This window comes from Solanum dulcamara, chromosome 1 (genome assembly GCF_947179165.1).
Source record: "Solanum dulcamara chromosome 1, daSolDulc1.2, whole genome shotgun sequence".
Taxonomy (NCBI): domain Eukaryota; kingdom Viridiplantae; phylum Streptophyta; class Magnoliopsida; order Solanales; family Solanaceae; genus Solanum; species Solanum dulcamara.
In genome coordinates this window covers 72,538,821-72,560,069 of record NC_077237.1, presented here as the reverse complement: position 1 = coordinate 72,560,069, position 21,249 = coordinate 72,538,821, and the positions used below count along the sequence as shown (strand labels likewise).

At 30.4% G+C, this 21,249-nt stretch overlaps 1 protein-coding gene and 1 non-coding gene across 5 annotated transcripts; both read right to left on the bottom strand.

Moving 5' to 3' along the window:
- Positions 1-6,181: 6,181 nt before the first annotated feature.
- TRNAL-AAG (transfer RNA leucine (anticodon AAG)) lies at positions 6,182-6,262 on the bottom strand. The gene has a single exon. It is a non-coding gene; the product is annotated as a tRNA-Leu (tRNA).
- A 449-nt stretch (positions 6,263-6,711) lies between these two features.
- On the bottom strand, positions 6,712-11,077 carry LOC129898853 (sulfite exporter TauE/SafE family protein 3-like). Of its 4 annotated transcripts, none has more exons than XM_055973721.1 (13): positions 10,963-11,077; positions 10,404-10,546; positions 10,014-10,173; positions 9,499-9,699; positions 9,361-9,425; positions 9,241-9,268; positions 9,068-9,147; positions 8,673-8,759; positions 8,531-8,581; positions 7,820-8,041; positions 7,513-7,606; positions 7,227-7,367; positions 6,712-7,096 (listed from the first exon to the last, which is right to left on the bottom strand). In XM_055973721.1, the coding sequence occupies exons 3-13, from the start codon at positions 10,168-10,170 to the stop codon at positions 7,011-7,013; spliced, it is 1,212 nt and encodes a 403-aa protein (XP_055829696.1). In that variant the 5' UTR covers positions 10,171-10,173; positions 10,404-10,546; positions 10,963-11,077; the 3' UTR covers positions 6,712-7,010. The 4 variants fall into 4 exon arrangements, with proteins under 4 accessions (XP_055829696.1, XP_055829569.1, XP_055829627.1 ...); XM_055973594.1 differs by having other exon boundaries at positions 10,404-10,594; positions 10,963-11,072; XM_055973652.1 differs by lacking the exon at positions 10,963-11,077 and having other exon boundaries at positions 6,712-6,920; positions 6,965-7,096; positions 10,404-10,908.
- Between the last annotated feature and the right edge of the window lie 10,172 nt (positions 11,078-21,249).

The following is a 21,249-nucleotide window of genomic DNA, read 5'->3' as shown; positions in this document are numbered from 1 at the left end:
TTTCACCATATTCTTTATCTCCATAAATTTGTTTTGTGTCCACACATGTGATTACTTGCTCCATTGTCAAGATACCATGAACTGCAATCATTTGTATCTTCTTTTTTAAGTGTCATTAACAGTGTTGACGCATCTTCATCTTTGTTGTTGTCAACAAGGTTAGCTTTCTCTTCAATATTGCTACGACATTCCCAAGAGTAATGTCTAACTTTATGACAGTTATAGCACTCAATTTTAGATTTGTCATACCTCATTTCATAGGTACCTTGATAAGCTCAACATCCTCTACCTCCTTGTTGTCTATGACCACGACCTTTGAATGATTGGTGGCTTTTATCTTCATTGTTGAATTTGTTAATGTAGTTTCTTCCTCTTCCACGGCCACCACGACCGCCACGGCCTTGCCATTGTCCATTTTCTCTATAACTTTTTACACCTTCTAGATATTTGAAGGATGTCTGAGTTTTAAGTAGTTGTTCTAGTGGCTCTTCTTTTCTCCTTTTCTTCTTTTCTTCATGGTCTTGCAAAGAACCTTTCAATTGCTCTACTATTATAGAGTCTAAATCTTTAGAGTCCTCAATAGAACACACTACATAATCAAATTTAGGTGTTAAAGAGCAAAGGATCTTTTCTACCATACGCACATCATCTACTTCCTCCCCGTACCTTCTTAGTTGATTCACAACGGCCATCAATCTTGAACAGAAATCCAAAATGGATTCGGATTCTTTCATTTTTAAAACTTCAAAATCAACCCTTAGAGTTTGAAGTTTTATCTTCTTTACTTTATCAACTCCTTGGACATAATTTTGTAAAATCTCTCAAACTTCTTTTGAGGTGGTTGCATCAGCCACCTTATTAAACATGTCATCATCCAAACACTGGTGGATGAGAGTGAGGGCTTGTTGATCTTTCTTTTTTTTCTTTAACAAGTCCTCCTTTTCATTTTGGGACAAAGTTTCCTCATTAGCGGATTTTGTGTACATTTTATCTACAATGTCCCAAACATCTTCAGAGTCAAGAATGGCTTTCATTCGTAGACACTATTTTTCATAATTTTCTTTTGTAAGACGGGGGTATTAAAAGGACAGTGGACTATTATTTTCCATAGCTCTGATACCACAATGTTGGAAAAATGATAATCTCACTCAGAATAATATTCACACTAAATACCAATAATAAGAAAGTAACAATAATACCAAATATTATAAAGAGGTAAATATGATACAATAATAGTGATGACAAGTTGGTAGTATCAAAATATGACTACTCTTTTATAAGAACAACACTCTTTTATTTCACACAACTTACTAAAATAGTACTCCCACAATATTTTCTCACAAACTAAGAAATAGTTTGTGGATTACTCTCTATTCCCTCTATTGCTCTCTCTATTTTGGTGTGTTTTCAAATGTTCAATTGCTACTTTATTTATAGAGTTTTTGAACCTCTTGATTGACATAAATGTGGAAACCAATTTCTACAAAGTTAGGTTGCCAACTTTCACCAATATTTGACTAACAATTTAAACAAATGTGGAAGTCAATTTCTACAAAGTTTGGCTACCAACTTTCACCAAAATTTGACTATTAATTTCAACAAATGTGGCTATCAATCCCACCAACATTTGATTTCCACAAAACCAACAAACAATTATTTTGGCCACACGGTTTACCCTAAAAATAATACATTTTAATTAATATGAGGTCAAGAGCACACTTCATAATCTAGCTTTATTAAGGTACAACACTCAGATCAAAATAGAAGTAAACTTAGAGCTCAAGAAAATAGTGTGTGTTGTTATATTGCTAGGAATGAGAATGTTATTACAAATGAATGGAGTAAACTATTTATAGTTACAATGGTGAGGCCTTAGTTAATAAACAAATTCCACCAGAGCCCTAAAGTACTAAAACCAATGGTCTTGTACCATGTGGCGATGTAACAAGTATTCTTGTCATGCTCAGGTCTGTATGAGCTTGTCTGGACACTTGTACCTCTTGTCATCTTTGTGTCCTTTGTATTTTCCTCCATGCCATCAAGGGCACGAATGCTTTTCACTATACCTTTTTCGAGGGTGTCTTCCCAGGAGTCAATTCCTTGAGACTTTGCGTATCTTTCGGACCACGTCTCCATGCGTCCATGTTTTACTGGGTCATGTGGCATAAACAAGTTTTCCCCGACACAAAATCATAAATAAAAGGAAAAGTTTTATAAATTTACCCCTTAAGAAACTTTCTTGGAACTTTACAGACTTGTTTAAATTTTCTAAAAAAATTAATAATTATGAGGATAAAATGGAGAAAATTTAATTAACTTTATTTTAATTTTATAAATTAACAAATAATTTGGGATAATTATTTATAATAGTATGAACAACTAATATGAGACATAGGAAGTATCTCTGTTGAAGTGATCAATAGAAATTATTGCAGTTTTATAAATTTACTCCTTAAGAAACTTTCTTGGAACTTTACAAACTTGTTTATATTTTTTAAAAAAAATTGAGGATAAAATGGAAAAATTCAATTAATTATATCTTAATTTTATAAATTAACAAGTAATTTGGGATAACTATTTATAATAATATGAATAACTAATATGAGACATTGGGAGTACCTTAGTTGAAGTGATCAATAGAAATTATTGTAGTTTTATAAATTTACCCCTTAAGAATCTTTCTTGAAACTTTACAAACTTGTTTACATTTTCTAAAAAAATAGTTCTTATTATGAGGATAAAATAGAAAAAATTTAATTAATTTTATCTTAATTTTATAAATTAACAAGTAATTTGAAATAACTATTTATAATAATATGAATAATTAATATGAGACCTAGGGAGTACCTCCGTTGAAATGATCCGTAGAAATTATTGCAGTCATACAATAAAATAAATCATAATATGTCGAGATTCTTGTTTTTAGCTCGAAAGAAGGAAATGAAAGCACTGAAGATAATAATGTCGAGATTCAACGAACTAAAATAGGAGAATATATTTCATAGGATATTTTAACAATATCTTGTACTAATTTGTATGAGTAATTTATTTGGTATAATATATAGATAAATATTTTAATTTAGTCTTAATTGATAGCTAAACACTTCGATTTTGAGAATCCACGTTTTAAATATCTCAATTTTTCTCTACTGTGTTAATTAAATACTCTAACTTTATCAAATGATCATCTGGATACCTTCAAAATTTATGTGTCACACCAACTCGGGTGTCCACGACACATTGGTGACAAATATAATTGAAGTGCCTAAATATATATTCTCAAAGTTAAAATGTTCAATTACTAGTCGAAAGTAAGTTAAGATATTTATCTAATTGTATATTAATAGAAGATAATTATCAAAAACGTGTTCTCCGTAGTGTAACACGCATCTAAGAATCTCCTCTTGTACATTATTAGTAACTAAATTCAAATACCTCTTTTTCTATCTCTCTTCATCTCAAATGATAGTTAATTATTGACTGATATTTTTGTATATCAAATGGATCATATTTTAAGATCCACTGAACAAAACGGAGGAAAAGTATAAATATCACTTATTTGAAACCAAAAAGGGAAAGATGGATGTTGACTTGAGATCATGTGGTCCACTAGACCCTAATATTCTTATTAATTCCGTGAACTTGCAAGCAAAGAAAATGAAATGAGGCATGAATGGGGTCGATTTGAGAGCTCAAGCAATATTGAATAATGACAAGGCCATGAACTCGACATGTTGAAGCTAAATAAATTGCATGAGTAAATATTAGAGTCAAAGGTCAAAAATACATTTTAAGTTTCACTTTATGAATTTTATATTTGAATTATCATGTGCGTAAGTCTTCTATCTGAAGTATCACAAATGTTTATCAAAACACACTTTGAGTTTTCTATCTGAATTGTCACCAACTGTTTATCAAAACACTTCTTAAATTTCTTACCTAAACTATCACCAAATGTTATTATCTTTTCCTATAAGCATTCAATATTGAATTCCATGATTTCATTAATCTAGATTAGAGTTCGTTAAACTTAATAATGTGGAATTTTATTCACATACATCCGCAGATGGGAGAAGGCGTTAAGTCGGGTCTTATGTCATTACTTTGCTATCTCCAATTTTGTTTCGCTCAATTATTGACTTTGATATTAATCGTTAGGCTAAAACAAACTTTAAAAAACTTTTGTATAATATGATATTTTCTGTTTTGAACCAAATCCATTAATTTTTCTCAAAAACTTTATATCATTAAGAAAATTCAATACCTTATGAATTAAAACAGTCAGCTCCCTTTTTAACATGGGACTTTGTATATATACATCTAACACAAAGGAAGTAATAAAGAGCTTCTTGTTGAGAGATTTTCCATTATCAATTCCAACTCGGAATAAACATTCACCCCACCTCTTCGACATTTGTCGTAATAAACATTTATTAATGTCATCATTAATGAAACACTAATATTCATATTGCATACTCCTTTCATTTCATACTTATTACTTTATTGATTTGATACATTTTTTTAAGAAATATTGATTTAATATACTTTTTGAGAAAACTTTAATGCAATATGTATTTTATATTAATGATGTTTTAAAATTTTAAATTTAACTGAAATTGTTTAATATTATAGAGGGTGTAGAGAAAAAGTAATAACACTCTCTTAATTTGTTAAAATGAAATTTTTATTTTTGACATAAAAATTAAATAAAATGAAATGGAAGGAGTATGTGAATTAGACGTGCATTCAAAATATTGACCATGTAAATTGTCACTTTGTAGGTAAATATTTGTTCCTGAACAGTCCCAAAAACAGTATTAATTCTTCTAGAGGCTTGTATTATTTTACGTCTATCAGATACATTTGACTTAACGCATAACTTAAGGAAAAATAAATAAATGATAATTTTACTATATCATTTTTTGAATATACTTTCTTCGTTTTTTTTTACTTGACACATTTAGAGTCCATTTGGATGGGCTTAAAAAAAGTAACTTTTATGTATGAAATGTTTTTAGAACTTTGAAGTGCTGAAAATTATTTTTATAAATAAGCAGTTGAGTGTTTGAATAAAAGTGTTTAAGTTGAAAATAAGTGTTTGAATTTTAGGGTTAAAAGAATAAAAAGGGTAGTTTGGGAATTTAGTTAAAATATAAGGGATATAAAAGTAATTTCCATAGTCAAACAAAATGACTTTAAGCACTTGGAAAAAAAAGTTAGAAATACTAACTTTTCATTTTTGACGACTTAAAGTTAGCATTAGACAAACACGTCCAAAAGCTAAAAAGGGGTTTTAAGTTGATTTTGACCAACTTAAAACCCATCCAAAAGGGCTCTTATTAAGAAAACAATGATTGATATACTGAATTTACCATTTTATTCCTATTAATTGATAAAATCTTAAATATATTTAGTCACAACACTTTTCAATTCAATATACATAAAAATTCATCGGTTACATTTAAGCCATCCACAATTCCAATCTACTTGAAAATTGCTAGAATTTAATATATCTGTATATCATGTTGCAGGCATAAGAGTTTTTTCCTTCATGTTCTATTTGGATGGATTAGAAGCCATCAATGTTTTAATAGCAGAGGGAAATCCAATAGACAATACATCAATTTTCTTCAACATATGTTATATATCTACGTGCAATATAATTGCAACCTCCGCCCCAAAAGTTTTGGAGAAATAAAGAATGGGAGTTTTGCTTCAAAAATTTGCAAGGTTTCCACTTTCCACCAATAAGACATTTCCAAATTTTTCCATTTCGTACTTCATCCAAAACCCTGCACTTTTAGGACTTGACCTCTCTGCAAGGATGGAGAGCACCCTTTTCAAAAGATATTAACTCACAACAGTTTTCGAAGACATTAATTCACTATTAATCAATTGATGGTATAATAAGAAGAAAAAAAATTATTCTTTTTTGATTTGTCAAAAATGACAATTAAAAAAAATTAAAAATTAAAAAATATTTGACAAATAAATTAATTTAAAATTTCCTAAATTGAACGCCAAAAATAGACATTTATCGGCACACAAATTAAATACCCAAGAGAAATGAAAGACGTTGTAGAGAATTATATATCTTCTTTTTGAAAGAGATTAATTTCATTACACGGAAAACGAAAACCTAATTTTTTTTTTCCATTGAAGCATAAAAAAAACTATTTTATGTTGAGAGTGGGATTTGAACCCACGCCCTTTCGGACCAGAACCTTAATCTGGCGCCTTAGACCAACTCGGCCATCTCAACATTTGTTATAATAGTATTCGTTATTTAATCAATTAATTCATAAACTGGTGATGCAAATCCATGCCAACATAAGCGGATAGTAAAACACACAATAAAGCTGTCTGACATGCTCTTAATAATGTGCAGGTCGATGATTATCCATACACACTACTACTCAGCATATGACTAGTCAAAGGGGTGTGATCTAGTGATTAGTAAAGGCGGAAAAAGACCTCGAGAGCCAGGGATCAAATCCTTCACACACCAAACAAGTGTGAAAGAATTTACAGTACTCATTAACAAGAATTAGAAAGCGCAAGATAATGAAATCAGAGATGAACTACATCTACCAGAAACAGCTTATGATCGGTACTGCAAGCAAGTTGCTTTGAAAAACTCAAATAAGAGACTTATACTGCATATAGAATCAGAGGTGATAAGAGTTCTTGAACATGAATTACTGGTGAAAGTTGAAGGAATGGAGCTATGTACATCCTTTCATCGGTATAGAAACTTACACGAATAGAGGAAAGTTTAACATTTTCATGAACTATATATCCAGCTTAGTCAACATTACATGAATTAGATTTATTGATAAAAGTAGAAGGAATGAAGCTCTGTTATGTGTATGTTTGAAAACAGAACCCTCCTAACTAGAAGCCCTTAAAACTGCCAAAGTTTTTATCATCCAACTAACCATATGTGAATTTTATCACCAAAAGTCAAAATCTGTTTCAACAAGTCCAGAAAGACACTAGTTATACAAAACTTAAGGATTATATGCACAGATGCTATCAAATCCCATATACTGCCCTTCTTTGATCCTTCTAATCGTGTCTGCTATGCCTACACAACCTGTAACCAAATACGTGTAGACAATAAGATAAAATCAGTGACACAACTAGGAAGGAATGAGTCATAGCTAATTGATAGTGACAGTTTCAAATAGCTCAAAATATGCAAGTGAAATGAAAAGAGAACTTGCCTAATGAGAGTGCACTGACAAAGATTGTGAAGGCCAAAACAAAGATGATTACAGATGCTCTACCAACTATGCTAATTATTTTTCGTACGACATGCTGTCCTACCAAGGCAGCAACAGTGGCCACAGCAACAAAATGCAGGGCTGCAAGATAGAGATAAAATGGAGTGGTTAAGAAAAGAAAAAAGCACCAAGACTTTAAGTTTCCTCTTCCAATGAGAAGCTCAATGTATAATTGCTCAACTATATCAACAATAAAAACCAATGAAGATTTTCAAGTTTTCCTTACCATACAGTACTGGAAAGCGTCCTATCAGATAATATTGTATTACGGACATGGAGGAGGAGAATATCATCACAAAGGTAGCAGTGGCACTAGAAACCTGTATTTGCAAATTTCTATATGATTTAGTCTGTCAATAGCTTCCATGATTAGATCACATCTACATTGTACAACTAAGTTAATGAGGTTCTCAATAGCTGCAAGTCTCAAAAGTTGTTCTCTCTAACATATTAATCTTTCAAGCAAACCTCAAATGCTAAATCGGGAAGTTATGGACTAAAACAATACTTATCAGGAGAAACGAAAGATGCACCTGAGGAGGAATCCCTAGTTCTAGAAACAATGGACCCAAAATGAATCCTCCACCAAGACCTAGCAGCCCACCAACTATACCAGCCAAAATGCCACAGCAACAGTAAAGAATCAACTGATGCACTTTCCAGGTTATTACTGCTTCACCACTTGACATGACCACCCTTGTTCCCTTATACAAGCAAACTGCTTCATATGCAGAAGCTCCTACAGCAACAGGGACCTGAAATTTAGAAAAAGAAATATGCTTAAATAAGAAGAAGTTAATACCTCCTACATTGACCCAAAGCAGCAGCTCAAGTTGGTGTAGTAACCATAACAAAGGAAGGCCATAATAATGATCTTCTCATTGAATCATTTTCTCACCAAATATTGTCCCCATAACACATTTGGCACCTCTAAGCAGTAAATGTTGTTCAGCCAATTTTCCTCGTGACTTTCACAGTCGACTATCTATTGACTAGGAAAAAGGAAGAGAGATATGCATCTATAAAATCTCATTCAGTATGTTTAGCTACAGAAATAAATTAATGTCAGATAAACCTAGACACAAAGTGCTAAGCCACACACATCAATATCATAAGAGTGGAAGCTTGCGATCAAATTATTTGATAGAAGAACCTTGCTGATCATAAGGTAGATAAAAATGCGGGTGAATGAAAATTGGAGAAAACACACAGACGGCTTCTTTTACATGTCAATCAATAAGTACCTGTAAGACATTTAAGATCCAATATGTCGTTGAACAAGTTGATGTATAAGTCTGTACCCAAAAAATAATAGCTTCTGGTCAGAAAGTTAATAGTGCAGGAAAATGCAGAAGGTGGTCCTGAAAATGTGAAGGAATTTCAAACCTTGAAGATATGCAGTACGAGGAGAATGACCCACACCGCGATAAGTACAGTGAAATCCTTCCAATACACGTTGTCAACAATTGATACCTGAAGAACCTCAAGAAGTCAGCATTCGAGTATAGCATTTACCAAAAAGTATTTCAATGCTCCCTTATCCCACTTTAGGTCTCCCATTTTGGCTATCACGAAGATTAAAAGCATCATTACGTTATTTTAGAAAACTAGAGGAAAATTTTAATATAATGATTAGAACATTATATTAAAATAACACCAAGTTCAAAATAACATGAGGTAATACTCGTTTATGAAAAATTGGACATTGACCATGTAGGTAGTCGAGCAAATTGATAGCGACAAAAATGAAAGTGGCCAAGGCCACGGGGGTTATAAATCACCTCTAGTGTCTTATAACCTTCATTTCTAACTCTTGGACCTCCGGGTAGAAGTTTGTACGCAACATCTTCAGCACCAGCATCTGTTGCAGTTTCACAATACCACAGTATTACTAACTGGTCAAATATCTCTGTTGATACTTACATGATAAGAGTAGAGAAATTAAGCAACTCACTGCTCGATGTCAAGCGTCTGGAGACCTCCTGGACATAAAAGAAGCATGAGTGAACGATTTATTAGAAAAACACATTTTCTAATGCACATTACAATCGTGAAGAAGGTCCAGGAGACTAACTTTTTTTATTATGGTTTCTTTTTTCCATGTCTCAACACCCTTGAAGAATGACCTAGTTGATGTAACTGCAAGTCCCTTAACCAATCAGAAAAACTACTATCTACAATATGGGTAGAATCACAGCTGAGTCATCATTACCTATGAAAAGAATGATCAACAAAACTGTAACCATCCACTCAGCAAAAAGAATATTAAGAACAACTCCAATACTGATCCCAAGCAGCAGCATTGGTTGTAAAAGAAGCGCTAAATCATAATCAATGATGGGCAGGTCAAGTATTGGATGCCTTAGCTTGAGGTTGTAATAGACAGTTGCCCCTGCTGCACCAGTTATCATGCCTGGAAAAGAAAACAGAATGCTCAAAGTTAGTGTGGAGCATGGACCAAAAGATGATGCTAAACCATAATTCAAAGGGTTTTTTCCCATTTTTGTCCTATTTTAGACCCCTTCTCTACAGGGACACAACTAAGCCTTGTGCCAGCTTGACTGAAACAAGAAGTATTAGCACAAGAAACCATCTAGCGTAAACTTGGGAGTTATATCTTACAAGAAACCCCTCAACTTTAAAAAATCACACTTGAATCACAAATCAGCTTACAAACAAGACAAGCATGATGATTATGAATATTTGATGTTACAAATAGATTCTTACATTTTGATATTGCAGTTGATGTTTTTGGATCAAAACCAATGATCAAAGTAAGCATGGGAACAAAGATACCACCTCCCCCAACACCTCCTACACTCCCAAAAGCAGCAGCAAAGAACCCAATGACAGAACCAACAATTACTCTCCATCCAAATTCCATTTCCTGAAATACATAGCACACTTAAGTAATAACATCTACTTCAAGACATAAACATGTTTCCAAAAAACCCAAAGACCACCCTTCACTCTAAGAAATAAGCCGTCAATTAAACAGAACAGAATGATCCTTACAAAAAGTTAGCCTCAATTTACTATTCTTTAATTGCACTAATATGCTATGCCACTGAATATAGAAAACTTAGAACTTTGATGTCAAAGTTGAAGTGTACTTACGGGCCAAAAATGTTGGTAATGCAGAAGATTGAATAACTTAGAAAAGGAGGCTGATTCAAAGTCATCACTTGTTCCTCTATTTGCAATTTGCTCAGCAGAAGCTAAAAGGGCAAAAGCTACAACAATAACCCCAACTACATAACCTGTCAAAATCTTGCCAATTTCAGCCATCAACTTCTCCAAATAACCAGCTGAGGCAATCAAGATTAGAACATCATTGACCAGAAAAGCAAGTTGAAAACAAGAAATGATATACCATTACACTTGCCCAACTAACTATTTTAAAGAAGCAATCTTTTTGAACTATATATTATAAGCATCAACCCCTACAATCTGATAGAGAGTACATTGACCAAGTAAGGAACTTCTAGAATTGCACTCTTGAAGCAAGAAATCAAGATCGCTAGGCAACAACTGATTGGACTATATATTGGACACTAGAAGAAGCAACTTATGAAAAATCAATTATTATTTTTTTCACACAATCCATTTGACAAAAGTCAAAAACCTCTAAAACAAGTTAAAACTTGAAGCAAGAAATCAAGATTATTGCACCTACCCCACGTAAAATGTGTAAAGGCAACAACTTTTTAGACTAGATATATTTGAAAAAGTAGCAGCAACTTTACAGCAATATTTAAAATATGTTTAGTGCTCTTTAATGGCGTCCTTTTGGTTCTGACATTTATATAGAAAGTACGGCAGTATATGTGGTAGGTGTTTTAATTATTTAGTGGTACAATTAATCAATGCTAAATTAAATGTTCAACCAGTGACATCTTGAAGTTTTTCCTTTTCTTAATTTGTGTGAACATAAGTTATTTTAAGGACAGTTTGATTTGATGGATAAATGTCGATAATTTTGGGATTTATTTGAAGGATTCTTTAATTATAAAGTTTGAGATAACTTATCTCAAATTAATATTGAGCATTGGAATAAGTTATTTGTGTTTTTAGGTGAAGTAATAATCGTGAAATAACTTATTTCGAAATAAATTAATAAAAATAACAAAAATAACCCCTTCAAATCTTTTTTATGTATCAATTTTCACATCTTTTATACTTATAAATGATATTTTGTAAATAAATAATTTATTCTAAAAAATTATGCAATGCTTATTATTTTAATACGATCAATTCACTAATAAGTAATATTTGGATAGATAATCTCAGCATAATTAATGTCATAATAACTTGTCTTCAAAACAATCCCTAAGAGTACCAACAACAACACTTAACAAACGTTTGAATATTTAATCATGATTTTAAATATTAAATCAATTTATTAGAGAGTAAGGATTCGGGTTACCAATTTTTTAAAAAAAATTTAAAATTTAATTCATAATTTTATAGTTTATATATAAAAATAAATTCATCATTATAAATTTAACAAAAAAAACAAAATTGATATTTGACGTGAAGAGATTATTTATATTATTTGAAAGAATTATATTAAAATAACAGTTAATTAATAGTATTGTTGACTAGTGAATTTTTATAAAATTATATATATTTGAAAACTTGTAATAACAAATATTTATTTATAAAAGGAACGTGAAGATATGTGATTATTAATACGACACCATAATATTTCGATATTTTGTTTATAAATTGTGATTTACCCATTTGGTAAGATTGTATAAGAATTGATAGAATTTTTATAATTTTTAAAATTATACGATTTTATATTTATGATTTAAATATAATTTAAAAATTCTAAATTGCATGTTCAAATATAGCTTCGTTTTAAATCAATTTCAAATCATAATTCTAAATCATGTCCAACAAAGATCTAAATCATAAAAAAATTAAACTCGAATCCTCAACAACAATAAAAATCTTATTAAGAAATGATTTTTCCTCACAAAAATGTTATACATGCCAATCTAAATTAATCAGGATTTTGAATATCAACTGAAAAATAAATATAAAGTTATTTCAAAAAGAAATGCGCCAAACGTGATAAAAATAAAATAAAGAATAGACAACATACGAAATCTACGGTAGGTTGCTGGCTTTTTTCCTTTCATATTCATTTCAACAAAATGTGAACTTGTTTTATTCATTTCAGTATACATGTGGGAATGCTAGTATGCATCAAATTGGGTTAAAAAGGGATGCAATTAAGCTCCCGCTATGCGCAAGGTCCGGGGAAGGATCCAACCACAAGATAAAATTACTTTATTTTTAGTTAGAAATTTTGAGTTCGGATCTTGAATATATATAGAATTATATTAAGAGCACCATATTTAAATGAACCTACAATCGCAATACAGATTTCGAAGATCGAATATGAACCAAAAAAATGCTAGTATGCTACCTAAATTATATTATTCTCTTTGCTTTACTCCGTTTGTCTTACTTTTCCTCTCAATTCATTTTTTAAAAATATTTTTTTTCTTTTTCTTAAAAAAATTTTAATTCTAATTTCTCACATAATATATTTAAGATTATAATATTAAAAGTCATTTTTAATATATTCCACATACCTTTATTTGAACACCACGTGTATCAAAAAAATTCCTAATTTTTTAAAAATATTATGTCCAATCAAATAAATTAAAACGAGAGGAGTATTTCATTTCACATTGCCTATGATGAGTAGTTAGAAAATGAACTTCAGTAGTTTGAGCTTTAGCTAAAACAATGAAATATTATTTTAAGCAAAACTATGAGTCTAAGTAGAACTATGAGTCTTACTCTCAAATCTTTTTTCACTTTGATAATGTTCTCTGCTTAATTTTAACTTAAAGCACTCCCTTTCTTTAATTTCAATTCAAATAAGCGATAAGTGTCAAAAATACATTTAAACTATATTTTTTGTTTTATATCTAAATTATTGGAAGTGTAAGTTTTATACATAACTTATTACTTATTAGTTTGAGAAACACACCTCAGTGTGTGTAATGCACTTTCTCTACTCTCTCTATTTTTTGAAAAAATCTTGTCACATGGATAAAATATTCTACCTTGACAAAAATTAAATTAACTATTAGTATTAATTAAAAGTTAAAGATCAAAATATTTTTATACCTAAAAAAAGAATATTTTTTTTATAAAAGAAATTACTTTTTTAAAAAAAGAAATTATTTTTTAAAAAAAAACAAAATTTAAAATATTTTGCTCACGCACTCCACCACCTCCCCCCACCAATCCCCGTCCTTTTATTTTTAAAAAAATTTAATTTTTTTTTATAAAATATTTTTTAAAAAAATTCATGATTGACCCTCCCCCTCCCCCATTCCTTCCTAAAAAATGTTATTATTATTTTTTAAAAAAATAAAATTATACCCACCCCATCTATCTAACCTTCCACTCTAATATATATATATATAATACCTTTTTCTCGTTTTGTGTTATATATGTACACATATTTTTAGAATTTTTTTCCTACTTGCGTATCTAATATAAAATAAATAAAAATTTTATTTTAAGAAAAGTCTTACGGCAAGTAAAAAATGCTTTCCTAAAATCATATATATATATAAATTTATATATAACATAAAAAGAGAAAGAAATTGAAAGCAAACGTTTAGGTGGGGCACTGTAGATTTCTTTTAAAAAATAAAAATATCTAAATTATTATTTGGGGGGAATGAAGTAAGAATTTTTTAAAAATAAATTTAACAAACAAAAATAAAATTAAAAAATTGGGGTGGGGGAGTGGGATATGGTTAGGGTTGGGCATAAAATACTGAAAATCGAATTATCGAACCGAACCGGCTATTTTGGTATTTTGGTATTCGATAATTCGGTTCGATATTCGATACTGAAATATAAAATTCGGTATTTCGGTTTCGATATTCGGGAAATACCGAATACCAATTTTTATTTTTATTTTTTTAATACAAAAAAACTGGAAAAAAAAGAAGAAAAATTACCAAAAAGAGAAGAGTTTAGTAAGAGGAAACTATTCCATTTTTTCATTTCCCTTACCATTTTCATTTCAACTTTCTCACGTTTATAGCATACTATATGCACACTTTCAAACACGTACATTATGGATAACTGCTAAAATTTAAATTCATGTACATGTAAAAATTATAAATTCTAATTTCAAATTTATGCAATTGGTTAAGAATTCTAATTTCACTTTGCATGATTCACCACGTCAGTTATCTACATAAATTATTTGGTAGTTACATTGAAAACGAAAGATTTCAATTCTTTCATATCTTTGCAGGAACTAATTAATAATTAGTGCAGTGATGTAGAGTTTTTGGATAATTCAAAGAAAAACATATGTATAAAAATTATGTGTGATATATTAGAGATTTTTGTTTTCACTCTTTTTCATCATTTTTATTACATGATAATATTTTTTTTATTCTGTATCTTTTCATAAATTATTTTCTCTTTGTTTATGATGTATCATTTCTCCTCCGTAGAATGTGGCTTCAGAGCAATTTCGATTTCGATATTCGGTAAGTTAAAATGCATATATTACTTAATTATGGTGTAATAATGAAAATGTAAGTTAAGATATGTATTCTTTAGGTTAATGTAAATATTAAATTGGATAAATTTTTATTGTACATTAATTATTAAAAAAATATGGTATTACCGAATACCGTACCGAATCGAAGTTTGAATTACCGAATCCGAACTTTAAAAATACCGAACCGAATACCGAACACCCAGCCCTAGATATGGTGAGAGAAAGTGATGGAGTGAGGTACGAAAAATATTTTATCTTTTATTTTTTAATTGTTTTGGGCGAGAGATAGTAATACTTTAATTTTAATTTAAACTAATTCTAATAATTTATTTAATTTTTGTTAAGGTGAAATGTTTTTTTCATGTGGAGTGCGATATGACTCATTAAATAATAATAAGGACATTTCTGGATCAAAAATATTGATGGTAAGGACATTTTTGGACCAAATTATAAACGAAGGATATTCTTGTTCATTTCAAATAATTTAAGGGCATTTTTAACCCTTTTCCCTTTTTTAAATGAAAGAAAGAGTGTAGTGTCTATATCATGATGACAGTGGAATAAAAGAGAGATATGTGTTTCTCAAATTAATAAGTGATAGTTTAGGTATAAAACTCATAATCCCAATAATTTATGTATGAAACTCAAAACATAGTAATAGTTCAGATGCGTTTTTGATACTTATCTCTTCAAACAATGATCATACCACTGCTAATCAATGATCAAAGAAAGTTTCAGGATTTATTTAGTTGGAGGGTATAAAGAAAATATAATTGGATTAATGTAGTCGGATTTAAAATTTAAATTTTATGAATTTCTTCAAATTGGTATACAATAATAATTGGGTTCATAATTAAATATTTGTACGTATTTAATAATTTTTCTAATGCATATATATAATTTAAACAAAAATTATTCGCAAATAACAAGCTAGCGTAAGCTTTTGGTCGGCGGTATTACATAAACGAGCATTTAATTATGTTGAAACATATATATTATTTTATATGAGATAAAATAAAAATGTAAAAATAAAAATATGTATATTAATTATACATTTTTAAAGTAAGTAATTAACAAGCCGTCCTCCATTTCTTCTCTTTTTAAGTAAACAAATCATTCTGTTTTCGAGGATTTTTTATCCAATTAATTCTAAATTTGCATCATGTAAGAATCTAGTCAATCCAAACATATTCACAATCACTGTTCATCGAATATTACCTTATTTATGTGACAACACCTCATAGTTAAAATGTTTTTTTTTTCTTTTTTTTTTTTTGAGAACAGACTTACCCAAGAATTTCACCCCTCGTGGCGGTCAGGGGTTGAAGCGCACACCCACAAGCTTTATTATAAATAAAAACAGAAAAATACATGAAGGGGGGCATAAAATTATACCTCTGAGATTAAGGTGGTTCATAAGTCGAGTAACCTATTAAGGCCATTCGACTTATCCCCATTTACAAGATGAAGCGAACTTAGAATAGGCACCTAAGAGAGGACTCCTCTCAATACAATAATTCTAAGAAAGCGTAACTAAAGGAGACTCTCCCTTTACATAAATATAAGGAAAAAGTCTATGCAAATATAGAAAAGGAAAGCTAAAATAACATATAGAAAAGGAACATCTACAAGATGACCATTGTAACTTTAAAGAGATAAGTCCAAAGAACAATGAGTCTTGTTTGGTCTTTTTCATATTTGTTCTTCTAACGCTTGCCATTCCTTATTTGTCCAACTCGAAGTAACTTTGGTTGTGTGTGCTCAAGTATATGGTAGTACTTAGACAACTTGAAGTAACCTTTGGATAATGTTTACAGTGGAATAACTTCATGATTTGGATCAGCTGTTGCAGGTCTGTAGTGTATTGTTGTTGCTCTCTCTTGTTTGATCCATTTCAGATTTTGTTCTTCTAAGCTTGCCTTCCTTAGTTTGTCCAACTTGGGGTAGACTTGTGTATGATCAGACTATCTGCATGGGGTTGATTCTATGAGGAAGAACTCCAAAAGTAGTTCAACTGCTGTAGCTGTGCAAGTTCTTGCAGGTTGTTAGATGCTGAATAATTCCAAGTATGAGTATTGAAAGTTCTGCACTTGGTTATGTAGTTGAAGGAGTTGTTGGATACTGCAACTCTGCAGTGTACTAGACAATTTGGCTCCAGGATCAGTGAGTGTATGCAAAAGAAATGGTGGTCTTCTTAGCTTGCTGAGTGCTGCTCCTAGGTGGCTGCACCATGCAGTGCTCCCTGCAATACATGTTGCAGCTTCTCCAGGAGTTGGATCAAGAGTTGCAGCTCTGCAGTGTACCTGCATAAACAAAGGCAAAGAAGAGGAACCTACACTAATCCTTACCTCACTTAGATTCTAGGAAATACATAAACAAGGGAGACTCTCCCCTTACAAGTAAGAAAATCTCTAAAGTAATATATATTCAAAGAAGCTATGACTAACTATAAAGAAATAGCCAAATTGAATAGGAACAAATAACAAAAAGGAAAAAGGATCCATCTATATCTAAGCTTACACATGTCCCTCAAGGGGGTTGTTTGATCCTTTTCATTTTCTTTCTCCTGAAGCTTGCCATTCCAGCTTTGTCCATTTTGAAGTACCCCTTGGTCTCTATTGGTTGGTGATAATTGTAGTAGTGTTGTGTATGATCAACAATATGGCTTTGCTTTGAAAGTGTATCTGCAGGGGAGTTAGCTTCCCTAAAGGTGTGTCTACAATGAAATAACTCCAGCAGCTTGACCAATCCCTGCAGCTCTGTGATAGAGCTTTGAATGCTCCATGGAGGTTGTATCTCTTGTTTGAGCTATTTGACCAGCAACTCTGAGTCTACTTCTAGGATCACCCTGCTGTAGCCATGTTGTAGACACCCAAGTAATGCCAAAGGATGCTGCCTGAATCTCAGCTTGATTGTTGGATCCAATGCCTAAAGGAGTGGCAAATGCATAAATCAAAGCACCTGTATGATCTCTAAGAATTCCTCCTGCTCCTATTCTTTCGGGAGTTAAAATGTTTGTAGTTTTTAAAAATTAATTATTATTAAAGGTAAAGTGAGGAAACAAATAATTAATTTTATTTTAATTTTTAAAATGATAATTAATTTGAGATAATTATTTTTAAAAATTAAAATAAATAATAAATAATTTGAAATGAAGAAAGTACCATATATATCCTTAAATTAGAAGTCAAATTGGAGATAAGAGGGAATTGAATGTTGATTTATTTTGATGGACTCAATAATTAGAGGTGAAAATTAAATTTTTAGGAAATTCAGTGGTTATATCAAATATCCACCTCATAAATTAAAATGTTGATTGGAGCAAAGTGAAAAATAAATCAACTGTTCCCACTTTGGTGTTTTTATTTAGTGGACCTCATAATCTTTCACTTTATCAAAATCAAATCAAACGTTTTGGATTTTTGTTATTTTTTCTTTCGTGCATTTAATTCATCATAAAAACACCATAATTTAATGACATGACATGCATAAATTAAACCTCAGAAATTAATATGACTTCTACAGTACTGAATTGGTTTTTTAAACATAGAGAACTAATACAATTAGAGGAAGAAATATATTGAGATTTCTAGGTGTAGTTGGATTAAGAGGGTCATGTAAATCTCAAAGGGGCAACTTGGTTATAAGGATAAGAGATAGTAGTTACGTGGTAAAATATAAAATTATTTTATTCATATTTAATTGAATTTTGTTTTGTATATAAGTAATTCAGAATTATTTGTATCATAATTGTATTAATTTTTTTTATATCATATTCAGTGCAGAATAGTAATTATGTTATTACTACTTCAGAAAAATATTTTTTTTATACCATATTCACTAAAAGAATAATTTTGTCATAATAATCACACTATTGTACTTAGGTTGTTCAAAATTGAATCGAAATCGAAAAACAATTATTGGTTTATCGGTAATGAGTTATCGATTTAGTGATTTCGGCAATGGTTTTAATTTTTTTTTATTATTGGGTTATCGACTCTTAACGGTTTAAGGTTTTTCCTTAACGGGTTAATCAATAACCCAATAGTAACTTAATAATTTAATTTATTACCGTTCGGTATATAAAGTCCTTCACTCAGGGTTTAGTTTTCGTACTTTTATTTCTTATTGTTTCAAATTTTTGGTTATTATACAATGTTTTACATTTTCTTTTGAGCAAGACACAATTTATCAACTCATGTGCATAGTTCATTTAAATTGTCACATTGTTTTTAGGTGATTTTTAATGTTTTTTTTATTGTATTAAATCTTTAATGGTTAAACCGATAATATCAATAACCGATAACCAATAAGTCAATATCTTAATGGTTCTATAACGGTTTGACATGTTTATAAACCGATATTCGATAACTTAAACCAATAAACTTCAAAATCGAACTAAAATACGCAATCCTAATTGTACTAGTATAAGACTATAATCTGTTCACAATTCAAACAAGCCTCAGGTTATATTGATGATGGAGAAAGTTTCTGAAAGTCTTTCCTTATTTTTGCTCTTTATCTTCAAATATTTTTTATTTCTTGTTTCGTTTTCAATAACAATAGTTTTCGGGTTTAGCATGAAAGTTAGACTATTCCATTGAGTAGTTAGTAGTTAGTAGTTACTACTTTTCACTAACATATCTACTCGTGGGATAGTTTTACCAACCAAAACTTGAAAAATTAGGGAGAAATCCCATACCATTATTTTTATATTTATTGAGATTTATATTCTGATCATCCAATTTCCATAGATTCTACCTACTTCATCAATACTCTGCCATACCCTTTAAGTCCCTTTGTATACAAATGTAGACGTGCAGTTACTGTTGGGATATATACTATTAATTATAAAATTATATTATTAATCATGTATTTAGATATAATATTTATTATAGAACAATTGCTTATTCAAGTTTAATAAGAGATTTAATAGATTATATATTTATTTATGTGTGTGTTTACTTATATACTAGATAATTAAGTATATAGAGTTTTAGGTTATACACAAAGGATTAAATCATCGATTTTTATAAGTTTAATGTTATTTGTTCATAATCTAAAATGAAAATTGAACAAATCATTGGTGTAATTGTAGCACAAGATTAAATATAATTTATCTTGATTATAGGAACAGTGTAGTTTTGATTTCTTATGCTAGTGCATTTCGTATGTATTGAACGAGATCGAGTAGAGATAGATGTTTTAGACTAACCAATAAAAACATATTTTCTAAACTGTTAAATGTAGTTGTATTCTCAATCTTGATATAACTATTATGAGCTATATATATTAACTATCGTTTTAATTTATAAAAAGGTGAGATTCTGAGATGGGTCAACATGTCTGATAGATTGGATGATAATAATATATATTGGTGAAATAATAAGTTAGTTGATGAAATCCATGTTTCGATATAGAGATTGATGATATAAGTTTATAAGTTTTCATTGTATCAAATCTTGCAAGTGGATTTTATGAATCCGACAAATGAAGTTAAGCAATGATCTAAAAGAAATTAATCTTTAAATTAAATTCATCAATAATTTAATTTATTGATTAATATCTGTAATTATCATACCCCAAAATAGGGGAGGTGCGACTGACACTCGATATCGTATTCGGTCGAGTTAGCCAATGAACATACTAGATAATTAAATTGGGGGCTCAAAAGATCGGGTAGCACAACATCTGAAATATTAAGCCAGGACAGTTAAGGTCATGCCCTAAATAACAATAAGTCATATAAATAAAAGTAGATAAGCCAAAATGATAAAGTACTAACTAGACAACGAGGCGGCAACTGAAGACATACATGCATACACACATATATATATGTCAAGCCTACGGACTGGAGACTGAAAACTGTAAAAAGGAAACCCAAAATATTGTGTCCACAAACCTTTAAGAGTGTCATAAGCACTGTCAGGACAAGGCCCCGACTATACCAAAACTGTACAACAAAAGTAAACATTTTATGAAAGCTCCAGGAAGAGGTGGAGCTTACCAACTCACAACTGAACCCCGAATCCTAGCGGAGGGGTCGATCAGAATCACTATCAGGACATGCACGCATGAAACAAATACAACGTTTCTAAGCAACGGGACCTTAGTACGAATAAAAATATACCAATATATAAGGCATAAAGTAGAATCATAAATAGCTGATGTAAAAAGGGTAACATAGATACCACCAAAAATTGAAACTCAAATAACCTCCATGGACGACACCTGACATCTTAGTAATCAGATATGCATGGTATGCTCATGTAGTGGTATGTTATGAATACATATATTTAAATAAAAATGCATGACATACTCAACCAAATGCTAGCAATGACGGTCTTTTTCAATAGCTAACTAGCATCATATTGCCAACCCGTGGCCATCTGTACAATATATATAGTA

Coding starts and splice junctions, on each gene's coding strand:
- LOC129898853 (XM_055973594.1), bottom strand. CDS start 10,574: ATGGCTGAAATTGGCAAGATTTTGACAGGTTATGTAGTTGGGGTTATT. Junction 10,174..10,403: donor ATTACCAACATTTTTGGCCC/GTAAGTACACTT, acceptor TATGTATTTCAG/GAAATGGAATTTGGATGGAG. Junction 7,607..7,819: donor AACTAGGGATTCCTCCTCAG/GTGCATCTTTCG, acceptor TTGCAAATACAG/GTTTCTAGTGCCACTGCTAC.